The 12,674-nt window shown below is 43.0% G+C and overlaps 2 protein-coding genes across 2 annotated transcripts; both read left to right on the top strand.

The window, feature by feature from the left end:
• The first annotated feature begins 1,680 nt into the window (after positions 1-1,680).
• dcun1d2b (DCN1, defective in cullin neddylation 1, domain containing 2b) lies at positions 1,681-5,144 on the top strand. The gene is given in 8 exon segments (XM_070910455.1): positions 1,681-1,734; positions 1,736-1,768; positions 2,530-2,746; positions 2,865-3,033; positions 3,220-3,350; positions 3,461-3,543; positions 3,914-4,010; positions 4,696-5,144. Coding segments are annotated over 8 exon segments (864 nt in total). The 3' UTR covers positions 4,776-5,144.
• A 3,586-nt stretch (positions 5,145-8,730) lies between these two features.
• Positions 8,731-11,820, top strand: adprhl1 (ADP-ribosylhydrolase like 1). Its single transcript, XM_070910337.1, has 7 exons — positions 8,731-8,944; positions 10,129-10,293; positions 10,404-10,529; positions 10,731-10,871; positions 11,079-11,206; positions 11,321-11,453; positions 11,554-11,820. Exons 1-7 carry the CDS (start codon positions 8,731-8,733, stop codon positions 11,721-11,723), a joined length of 1,077 nt encoding a protein of 358 aa, XP_070766438.1. The 3' UTR covers positions 11,724-11,820.
• Positions 11,821-12,674: the final 854 nt, after the last annotated feature.

The following is a 12,674-nucleotide window of genomic DNA, read 5'->3' as shown; positions in this document are numbered from 1 at the left end:
AATTGTAAATACAAACAGCTGAATACCAAACATGTAAACAGGGGGGGAATGATGCCATCCCTGCAATGAAAAATCAAAAAAATCACGACAGCCAAGCGCTACATTATATAAAGTTGAACACACACCCCAGGCATGAATGATGTTTCAGACACACCAGGAAACACCACGGGCAGTGAAATCATGAATTTGTTCAGCGTCCCACACACAGATTCCTCGATTATTTTCACTGAACATATCAATGGAAATAGATGTAGAAAGAAAGGCTGCAAACTACCTGCGAAATATGTGCACTGCCCTGGCTCTCAACTCCACTCCACGACTGACGGAGAAGCTGAAGGAGAAGGGAACAATCATGCTGTTGTATCGTACCACCACCACCACCACCGACACCCCTCCTCCCCTGCCACATAGCTGAAGCCAGCGTCGATGCAGGCGTTCACCAATTTACTTGGCGACCAACTTCATGTTTACCTCGACCTCCAACCGTCGGTAACGTTAGTCGCGCTAGCAAGGGGATGCTAACGTTACTTCGTCCAGGTAAGAACGACTGCTGTAGACGAACTCCCTATTGGAGTCGGACCAGTTTTAGTGTGTATAAAGTTCACCTTGTTTTCTATTCTGGAGCTGTAAGTAAAGCTAAGTTAGCCCTCAAATTCCTCAGAGCTGTCAGACCAGCTCCAGCCAGCTGAGTCCACACTCCCATGACACAACGGTAACGGTAAAGCTAACACAACTTTGCTAACATTAGCTAAATAGCTGTCGTGTACGTTAAGACCAACAACTTTTCTGGAAACAGCTCATCAAGACACGTAACAATGCAACGTTACCATAAACTGTAGCTAACACTGAACAACCACTGCGTTGTTTTCTGAATATAATCGCGTCCATGTAACTTTGATCCATTTTTAGATTACTTCCGAAACATCTTTATCAGCTTTGATATGGGAGTTGTAGTTTTCAGACGTGTTGTTTTTTAACTCGACCGTGTCAGGTGCAAATTGTGACAGCTGTTGCCTGGTTGAGTCTATTTTAACTTGATCTTAACGGTTGCTTAACATTATACAACTTAGTTTAAAATCATCTTAAACAAGTTCAAAGCTGAGTTTCATCGACAGTCTTGCTCAAAACATTTATTTTTTATGTGTTGGTGACAGACCGTTTGGTGCACGGTTATGTGATCTTTTCCTTTAAATGTAATTCAGTAGAAACACTTTGAAAACAAATACATATTTTATCGAAACAGTTATCTAATAATGCTGAAAGCTATTAAGCTAAAGGTATTCAAAACACAGGGCCTGTGGGATCACAGTGCCACAGAACTACATTTCCCATGAATCCAGAGCCCCCTACAGTAGCGCAGTTCTTTTCGCGCATGCGCACCAGTGGTAATTGGATATCAAGTGGGCCAAAACAGCGTGTGATAAAATGGTAGGTAAGATTAAAATGAGATACCGGGGCAATTCTTTAGCTCCATTAAACAAGTCCAAACCCCGTTAACGGCTGTCAGTAACGTTAAGGGGACACTCTGGTATGGGGGATCGGGGTGTCCTCAGCCAAGTGTCGCATTGTCAGGGTGATGTGTGAAGGGAATATGAGGGAAATGGAAGGTCAGTTGTTGGTATTTAGAGATCGGACACCCGCACTTGCGGCACGTACCTTTCCCTTTTTGGTAAGTCGCCTATGTTGCTGCCCCGGATCAGGAGAGAGCCTGCAGGATCAAACGTCCCCTCCCTACGAAAACTGGGTCGCCAAACACTGGCCTGTCACGGTGAATTTACTGTTTGATCATCGGGTGGGTCAGGTCTGCAGCTCTGCAAAGACGTGCAATCCTGCAGATGACCGTGTAGATTAAATTCACACGAGGAGGTATTTTTGTAAGCTAACGGAACCTTGTGGTGGTGCATTTGGAAGTGACAGTGTTCCACGTAGGCTGTTGCACGCATGGTGTGAGTCTTACTTTTTTAATTGTATGCACGGACACCAGATCTTACAGTCATGGCACTTGTTTTTTGTGTAGAGACTATTTACAGGAACTAGTTTCCAGCTAGGAGGTGTGAATGGAAATCAAATACTTGCACTCTTTTTCAAACGTTCAAAAAGTTCAGGCTGTGTGTTGTATGTCTAAATGTTGATGTGCAGCCTCAACTCCACATACATGTCTCTGCATCCCATTTACCCGAGGCTGGATTACCAACCTTGCAAAACCCCAGACCCTCAGAGGTCCTGAAGACCCCAGGTTGTGTGTGATAATTTGATTAATTGCTGATTTGTCTGGTAAGGGCTTTACACCCTGTGTTACAATTCAGCTTTAATCATTTTAATACTTCCCTTGATGTTGTGCTTACGTAGTGCATATTCTTAACACATTCGCGTTTAAACAAATTATCACAAATGGACACACAGCAAACCTGGGACAGGCAGTATTCCAGAGTGGTGTGGGGGGTGGGGGGGGGGGGGCTTAACAGGGGCCCAGAACCCTAACAGGTTACTCCAGCCCTGTGTTTACCCGTGTGCCTGCTTGTCTTACAGCACAAGTTGAAGTCATCGCAGAAGGACAAGGTTCGGCAGTTCATGTCCTTCACACAGGCGGGGGAGAGGACAGCCGTCTACTGCCTGACGCAGAATGACTGGAAACTAGAAGTCGCAACAGACAACTACTTCCAGAATCCAGATCTCTACTATAAAGAATCCATGAAAACCTCAGTGGACCGCAAAAAGCTGGAACAGCTCTACAACAGATACAAAGGCAAGTGTTTGGGGAGTGACGTCTGCTTTTTTGAAAATGTTAATATTGGCACGATCTGCTTGTCTTGTCTGTTACACTTTGGCACCGTTTTACTCACTCCTCTCAGCTGTCTTTGCAGACCCCCAGGATGAGAATAAGATAGGCATTGATGGGATCCAGCAGTTCTGTGATGACCTGACCCTGGACCCAGCTAGCATGAGCATACTTGTGGTGGCATGGAAGTTCAGAGCGGCCACACAGTGCGAGTTCAGCAGGAAAGAGTTCCTGGATGGCATGGCTGAGCTGGGGTGAGCAACATTGATACCGAAATCTACAGTATTTGATCAGAGATGCTACTGCCTTCTTGGCATGTTAAGGTGTTTGTATGAGCTCAAATGTTGAATCTCAAATTGTAATTTCTGTCTTTTTGCGTCTACAGTTCACCACAACTCATAATAAAAAGCTGAGCTGTTTGTTTGTAATGTCTCCTCTAGCTGTGACAGCCCTGAAAAACTCAAGGCGATCCTTCCCAGACTAGAGCAGGAGCTGAAAGACACGGGGAAGTTCAAAGACTTCTACCAGTTTACCTTCAATTTTGCCAAGAACCCTGGCCAGAAAGGATTAGGTAAGCACCAAAAAATACCCTGATGTTTTCAAAGGTGCAGATTTTCACCTGGATTTATTTTATTTAAAAAAGAAAATAGAAAAACTTTCCTCCTCTACTCTGTGTCCTAGACCTAGAGATGGCTGTTGCTTACTGGAATCTAGTTCTCACAGGTCGCTTCAAGTTTTTGGATCTCTGGAACCGCTTCCTGCTGGTGAGAGAGGACATTTTTGTCAGACCTGTTTTCACCCTGTTATTTTTTTTCTGTGTGTCAGAAGTATATTACAAAAATATATCAATAGATTTCAGACATTTTGTATATTTTTTACTTTCTGCATATTTTGTCCATCTCATTCACAAACTGCAGATGGAGAAGTAAAACTATTAGAAACACAAAGTTGGAATACAATCAAACACAGCAACAACACAAACAACAGCCTGAAAAACTACCATATAGTACATCTTTGTCAATCTGTCAATGCATAGGGATTTCTAATATTTTTTTTTTATGTCTAATATATCTATCTAATATTACACCATAATGTTTAACTTCCACTCTCTTCCTGTTTCTGTGCTGCATTCAGGAACATCACAAGCGCTCAATTCCCAAGGACACGTGGAACCTCCTTCTGGACTTCGGCAATATGATTGCAGACGACATGTCAAACTATGATGAGGAAGGTGAGATTATTAAAGCCTTCAGGATAAAGGCTACCCATGATACAGTGCATGCGTATACATTTCAGTGGTTAAGTCCATGCTGAAAGACGAACAACTCAGTGATCACATCCAGTCGCATGCTGATAATTCAGTCAGTTGCACTGATTAACTCAGACTACAGCAAATGTTAGAGTGAAGTCTTACAACTTTTAGTAATGTAATGACTTTTAGTCATGTGATGAACTGGTTTACCAAATTCACTCACAGTTGGATTTCATTGCATCACATATTTCTGATAAACTATCAAACACGTGTAGGCAAACACAGCCATTGATTTGCACTGAAATTCTTTACTCAAGCTGTCACATTAAATCTGACAAACATTAAGGTTCTTCCTCATCTCTGCATAGTGTCTGTGGGATGCTGTTGTTTTTTGGTACCCTGAGCCCAGTGCAGAAGTTGAGCGCAGCTTTTAAATGTGTTCAACCTTTTTCTTTTATTATAAATTGTATGGCACTCAGCAGAATGAAGGAGAAACACTTCAGGTTAGAATCCAGTCTGGCTAAATTTCAGGCCAGCAGGGGGCACCTGTGAATGTTTTGTTCCAACTACCACCATCATTGGATCATTGCTCCAATGAATTAAGTCATTGTAATCGATTACATTGAGATGTAACTAATATTCAGTGTTTGTTCTTTCTCCTCAGGGGCATGGCCTGTCCTCATAGATGACTTTGTGGAGTTTGCTCGGCCGATTGTGATGGGGACTAAGCGCAACATGACATAGTGTTTGTCCCCGGCTTCATGCAGCAGATGGAGTTTGCGTTTTCTCCCAGTTTTTTCTTTTTTTGAATGAGGATTTTATACAAATGAGCCAAAAAGAGACTACTTCTCAATAAGCCTGTCTGCAGCTCGTCGTTCAGATTGTTCTTCCAACTGCATAAGATGCCTTGGCTGGGGAGTGACCTGGATCACCAGTTCAGAGAGGAAAGCAAGGGGGAGGGGGGGATCAACAGGAGAGAGAGAGAGATTATGTTTTTTGTTGTTGTTGTCTGCTGGCAAGGACAGACTTTGTAATTGCAATATGGAAACGATGGGTACTCTAAAACTCGTCACTCATGGGCAAACCACCAATGGGTGTGGCTTCGAGCTGCTGCTGTGGACTTGGCTCACTAACCTGCACCCTTGGCACAATGAGGAGGGGCAGTAACGGTGAACCTTCAGCACACGCAGAGGATTAAGTTATAGATGCAGTAGGATGTGGCCTCTTACATTGTCAATTGTGAATGGAACAGTATGTTAAAAATCTGCATGTCTTTTGTCAGCCAGTGTGAAAGCAGTGTCATGGATGTTGAGGAGGGGAAAAAAAGTAATCTACATTATTTTCACTGAGATTGCAAATGTGTAGCTCTCTAACAATCACAGTGAGAGCAGAGAGAAGGTGTGCTTGCTCATCATTGTGTGTGTGTGTGTGTGTGTGTGTGTGTGTGTGTGTGTGTGTGTGTGTGTGTGTGTGTGTGTGTGTGTGTGTGTGTGTGTGTGTGTGTTTCGGGGGGGGGGGGTTAAACATATTGCCTCTTTTACAATACAATGTTAAATATTTTCATTTGGTTTTATTATAATTAGAAGTTAAGAAATTATGATTCACCTCGACTGATTGACAGAAAAAGTTCCACATTTTGTATTCACTGAGAATTGGATAGGGCAGCATGCTTTTGGAGCTCAGCACCAGCAGAATCTCTATTGTTACAGTTGTAAAATACTGTACCCATGGGAATAAGAATAGATTAAATTTTAGGAGAACATGTATATCTGAGAAAACAGGTAATGACATTTATAATCATGACTAGTACAGAAGCATTTAGGATCCTCATTTTAAAAATGCTACTGCATTACACGTTTGGTTGACTTTAGATTTTCAGTGTGTAAACTGCTGTACACAAAGAGAAACTGACTGGCACATTGACTGTTTTCTATTATCCAGGTGATGGTGACTGCAAACTGCACTGATTTACACTTTTTTTCTGTTGTAGGTTTTCTTTATCAGGTAGCACTACAGCTACAGAGCTATTCAGTTTACATGAAAGTAGGTTCACTTACAAACTAGACTTTTTAAAATGGACATCTACATCCCAGCCAGGAGTATTTTAACTGTTTATTTACACTGTTTGAGGTTTTCATGGATTAGCAACTGCAGGGCAATGGTGACATGTTTTAAGTAAAGAAAATCATGTCACTTTAAGAACAGTGCTTGCACTGCCATCTAGGGGTGGCTGTGCAGTAGAGCACTTCTCAGTGTACTCAAGTCCAAGGCTACGTCACAGCTGGATGTGGTCACAAGTATATGAGAGCACCTGACCAAACCCCAGCTGTGATGATAGATGTGGTCAGGTGGCTTTAGCCTGTTAACTCATAGAGGCCAGTGCAGCAACGCTTTTAGCTTTTCTCTTTAAGTGTAATTATAAACACTGAACAACTCTGTATTGCATAAAGGCACCCCCTTTCTCGGCTAAAGAGTGTGACAGAAGGTAGAGCTCAGGTACCAGTCGTCCTCTCCCAGTCACAGTGAGCAGCGGGCGGCTTCCTGTACTCAGTATTTGCCATGCTTTCTGTTCAGAACAGCAACCAGCCATGTTCTCTTGTTCTGCCAATTGTTGTCACCATGATAAAGAATTTCTCTGTCCTGTCAACATCTAACCACAGGGGAAATAATTGCCTTTTGTTTTCCTTAAGTTGACAAACTTGTGTTTTAAGTTCTAATATTTATGTAAACAGGAGTCAGTCATAAGCTACGGTGGTGTGCATGAAGTAGACGTTATGAGGCGGATCAGGATGGGAATTTATTATGATTTCAGTCGCAGATTGAATGCAGAAGAGTGGCAAAGAAACCAGCTTCATCATGGCTGTTAAACAGTCACTGTGGGAGCTGGTAAATGTGTCATATTGTTTATCTTTGTAACTAAGCAAGTTAGATATGTGTTGGTGCAATGAAATATCCCATATAAGTGTTTTCTGACTGTTGCAGCAGTGAGATGGTGTGAAAGCTTTTCCCAGTTGATAGTCGTTGACTTTACAATCTGACATCGTCAAGAAAATGTGACATGTTTCAGTATTCACTTTGATAATATGGTACATTTAGTACGTTTTTATTTGTCAAATGTGTGGTCAACTGTTTCTAGTCATGGAGATCATTCTCATCAAAACAGTATTGTTTTTGCCGGCAAGCAAACAGGTATTTACAGAATATTATGTTCTGTCACAGAAGCATACCGTACATTGTTTTCTTTAAGAAAATTGTCAATAAAGCATGTTGTTTTTAACAGTCTTGTAAATGATTTACTTCTGTCCACCAAGTGCAGCAGTTAGTTGTGAAAAACAAACATTTCAGTTGGGTCAATATGAATCCCAACATGGCAAAAGTTTGCAAAATTGCAGTCAAAATATACAACTTGATCTTCAGTGCAAACTCTTCTCTCATGTAAAACTTAAGCAGCTAATTGTGCTTCAGAACTTCCTTTGAATAATTAATATGGATTGGATAACAGAATTCTGTAAAACTGAAATGATTATCTTACGACACCACTAAAAGTTCAAAGTGATAATATTGAATTCACCCATTTGTCTTACTATGATATACTCTATGCAGAATTTGTTTATGTCCAGTGGAGTAAGCAGGTTTTTATGCAAACCAAACACTGACTGATTGCAGAGATATGCAAACTGAATGGATTTATGTATGTGAGAAGCCAGTGCCCTACTGTGTGTGTTTGAGAGGGTATGTGTAATGTCAGCTTGGTAACAGTTGTCCCTTATCAGGTTGCATTCCTTCTGCATATCATCATCATCATTGGCTCCCCGGTAATGCTTTGTCTGCTGTTACTCTGAGTATGTTTAGGGCTACATTCACCAAAAGATAAATCAAAAACTTAAAGGTGTGTAAAGGGTTAGCAATAACGGATTTGTGTAATTAGCATAACACAAAAGGGGTCAAATGGAGGCATTGGGTGAAGATGAGAGGGAGGGGAACTGGAGATGATTAATAAAAAAAGTTTAAAATAGCAAGGCAAGGATAAGAGCTTCAACGTAGGTAGAGGCAGGCTGACGGAGCGGGGGGGCATCAGTTGGGATGATGCTCCATTCTTACCCTCCTCCCATGGGGCGGGTGGGATGTCAACAAGGTCTAGCACCAGCTGACAAGCTTGCACTCCAGCCCAGCAGCACATTAGCATCTCTTCCAGTGTGTCCAGCCCCCATTACCACTCCACACCCAGCCATCCAGCTTTTAGGCTTTGGGGCCATGGGGATTGCCTTTTTAGGAGACACCTAATCACAGCTGAACTCACCGCCGCCCAACACAAAGACACTGTGGCTGATAATGTGATGCTTTCGCGTGTGCGCGCGCCCACCCACCCTTGGTGTGGAGAGTGCGTGTTTGTGTGTGAGACAACTGATGAGAAACTAGAAGAGAGCTCTGAGGACGAGAGGGTGGTGGAGCGATCTTAACAACATTGTGAGAGCTGGAGAGACTTAAGTTCTTTAGGATGTTTTGGGGTAAGAAAGTTTGTGTTTCCATTGTTCTGTGACCGTGAGTCTGTTGAGGTGGTGAAGAAGACCTACAGCTGAAACAAGTTCAGATTTTGGCATCTGTTCGTGCCAGGAGCCATCTAAATCCCAGGAGAGGTGTGACGGCTTCATTCAAGAGAAGATCTTTTTTTTTTCGTCATTGAGCGGAGCCCAGTATCATGGAGAAATTCAAGGCAGCCATGGTCCTGGGTGCTGCTGGTGATGCCTTGGGCTACAGAAAGGGCCGTTGGGAAGGCTGCATCTCAGGCAAGAAGATCCAAGAGGAACTGGCCTCTCTGGGGGGACTGGGGGCCCTTAAACTGGACCCTGATAACTGGCCCCTGAGTGATGCAACGCTGATGCACATGACCACAGCAGAAGCACTTGTAACAGGTACGTATAGGGTTGATGTGAAGAAGAATGGCAAAAAGGATTTATGATTGTCTAAGAGGCAGATTAGAGAGCTTCTTTTCTTTATCTGTTCAATAACATATAGACACAACATCAGACCTGTCCAGCCCAGCTTTTGATCTTCCTACAAGTGGACGGACCAGAATAGCTTCTTCTATAAAGTCAATGGAAGCTGCTAATCACTTACTGGCAGACCATCTCTTAAATGACAAAACCTGCTGACATATCATAATCCATCCTTGCAACCGGTCATCAAAGACAAAATCTCTGTAGATACCTTGTTACGAATGCCGTCACTCAAATGTCATCTCGAGCCCCCCGCAGGATGGCCAGGAGTTGCCAGGACAGAAAAGTCAGAAATAGACTACTTTGGAAAAGCTGATCCTCAGCTCTCCTTTACTGAACAATAGCAGGTCAGACTCCTCCATAATCTGCCGGTATCATGTTTGGCTGTAGATGCGGTTCAAAGCCAATGACAGCGGTCCTGTGAAATGGTGATGACATCTTTTGAGATTAGGAAGCCCTATTTAGCCACAATGCCTGCACACACACACACACACAGCAGCCAGACAAAAACTTACGGAGTGGAATGAATGCTGTTAATGTCAGTATATAACATAACAATACTGTATGTGCTCCTCTGTTAAAAGGCATTTCTAGTAACCCAATTATTAGTAATTAAAGGGGCGTGTTCAATGTATTATACATTCTTATTTGAAGCAGAGAATAAAGAACTTAAATTAAACCAGGACATTTGACAGTGCATAGACCGACGACTTCAGGTCTACTCGCCCTCCTCCTCTCTATAACAGAATCTGATCCACAGTCCAGTCAAGAGGGTTAAAGTTCCCGTCTTTCATCAAAGGTCTAGATCACTAAATTAGAGGTGATGCTTCTTTGTCAACAGGGGCTCTCTCTCCTTCACACGTACAGTACACACATAAACAAATTCCAGCAGGATGGCTGTGGGCTCTGCTCGAGGATGATCCCAGTTGACCTCGTGGTGTGTGGAAGTGACTCCCCTCGCTCCATAGGCATGCTGGTCCTAATCTGTGGTGCGGCAGGCTGAGGCTAAACTTAGCCCACCGCAGCACCACTCATCTCGCCTTGCATGCCAATCACGGATGACTCTCAGTCACTGTGTGTGTGTGTGTGTGTGTGTCCAGATTACTGGTGTCTGGAGGATCTGTACCGGGAGCTGGTGCGTCTCTATGTTGAAGCCATGGTGTCTCTCCAGGGCAGAGCCCCTGATCCTGCCACAGTGGAGGGCTGTGTTCACCTAAAACCTCACAACTTCCTGCTCGCCTGGCATACACCCTTCAATGAAAAAGGCCAGTGGAGATTTTAGATATTGTTTTTTTTATTATTATTTTATGAGTCCAACATAACTGCAGTATATGAAAATGTGTGTGTGGATGGGTGCACATGTGTCTATGTCCAGGGTCTGGGTTCGGGGCAGCTGCCAAGGCTATGTGTGTGGGTATGAGATACTGGCAACCTGAGAGACTAGACAACCTGGTGGAGGTCAGCATTGAGATTGGCAGAATGACCCACAACCACCCCACAGGTGACAATGATGGCAGTTTCTAACCAATCCAAACAAACCTGGCAGCTACAGGTTGATAAACTGTTCAGCATTTTTTTTGTTAAGCAATTGCATTTTACCTGCAAGATCATTCATTTACTTCAATACTTGCTTCATTGGTGAGTTTGAGGTGTCAGTAGACAGAATTGGCGTAGTGACTTGAGGTGTCACACTTGGCTTCAGGCTTCCTCGGCTCCCTGACAACGGCACTGTTTGCATCCTATGCGATCCAGGGGAAACCTCTGGTGAATTGGGGCCGCGAGCTCATGAAGGTCATCCCTCGGGCTGAGGAGTACTGCAGGAAGACCATACGGCACATGGCAGGTTAGATTGTGTTTCTGTCTGTGTTTGTGGCACGTTAGAGGCACGTCACATTAATCCAGGTCAAATGAAGCTTCTGTGTAAAATAAATGAATAAATAACAAAAATAATTTTATCAATATGTTTCTATGAGCTTGGTATGTATGTGACTGAGAGAGCATGACAATCAGCTGATCCCAGTAATACGTGTGATTATGCATTCCTATGCAGAGTATCAGGAAAACTGGTTCTACTTTGAGGCCAAGTGGCAGTTTTACCTGGAAGAGAGAGAGATAGAGAAGGAAGGACAGAACAAACCTTCGTTCCCTGATCGCTATGACGCTGAGGAGCTAGACAAGGTAAATCCCGCCTCTCTGTCACACAAAAAAGAAAAGCTTACCTTCAGGTTTTTATGTCAACAGAACCCCTAACAGGAACAGTGTGCCGCTGTTACTCTGTCCTTGTCCATACAGACCTATAAGCGCTGGAGCTCAGAGGGCCGTGCGGGCCGGAGAGGTCATGATGCCCCCATGATCGCCTACGATGCTCTTCTAGCAGCAGGGAGTGACTGGGCTGAACTGTGTAAACGAGCCATGTTCCACGGGGGTGAGGACCACAGCATGCTGCACCTGAAGGACACATTCAAACACAGATAGATAAAACATACAGCCTGCTCACTGTGACTTCTGTGAAAATGTTTTCTTAGGTGAGAGTGAGGCCACAGGCCTGATCGCAGGTTGTCTCTATGGCCTCATGCATGGCCTCAGCCAGGTTCCCCCAGGCCTGCACCAGGATTTGGACAAAAGAGAGCGCCTGGAGGAGCTGGGAGAAGCGCTTTATAAAGCAGCATCTGCAGAGAAGTGCATAGACAAGTAATCCTGCTCTTCACTGGCCTGAACCCTACTGGCTATCAGAGGAACTGCACATGGCTGTAAAACTGCTTCACTAGTCGTCCTCAGTAGTCTTGAGTGGCATCTCCTCACCTCTCTTGCCCTCCTCTGCTTGATTTTGCTATGCACAGATCTGTCATGAATTGGAAAAGTTAAAGCACCTGTCACTGTAGGTGTGAAGCTGAGGGACATCAGAAGGGAGACCATTTAGGGTACTGAGTTTCCGCCTGACATGAATGTTTTCCAGTCAGATCATCTCTCTAGAACGACATCTGCAATCAGTTTGCAGAAATTTCATGTTCTGTTGAAGGCAGGGAGGAGTTACTTGTCTTTATTACTTCACCTAATATTAAATGACAGAACTGTGGAGAAAAGAAAATGCTTTTATTTTAACAAAGACTAGTAAACTAGTTAACTTCTCAAAATTAACAAACAAAAGATAATCTTCTCTGACCGTTTTCCTTTTCTAAAGCTAACCTGTATTAATAAGCACATGGGTATGTTGTGTCAATGAGTATCTAATTCATGAAAATCTACAGAAAACATTGTGCAAACTTTTGAGAAAGCCTAATTAATTTTCAGATACCTCTCTGACGAAATATGATACGAAATACGACCTTTATCTAAGGTGCATAATAAATTCAATAGTTTCTAATCTACATCAGCCTTTGTTTTTTTAATGCATGTAACATGTGGTGGACATTTTGAGATGATTGGAACTTTTATGCATAATATTATTGAGTTGTAGAATAGTAATCATTTAATCTTATACTGTGATCGATTATTATTTGCACTGTGATGCTCTTATCAGGTATAGGGTACTATATTGTGAAGGCACGATTACTTGGTGAATATTAATATGCTATGAACATTAAAATGGACTCAGATATACATCATGCATGAAGTGCCTGTCTCTTTATCTTAACTACAACATTTA

Source organism: Enoplosus armatus, chromosome 1 (genome assembly GCF_043641665.1).
Source record: "Enoplosus armatus isolate fEnoArm2 chromosome 1, fEnoArm2.hap1, whole genome shotgun sequence".
Lineage (NCBI taxonomy): Eukaryota > Metazoa > Chordata > Actinopteri > Centrarchiformes > Enoplosidae > Enoplosus > Enoplosus armatus.
The sequence above is the reverse complement of the archived record's forward strand: the minus strand, read 5'-3'. Positions and strand labels throughout refer to the sequence as shown.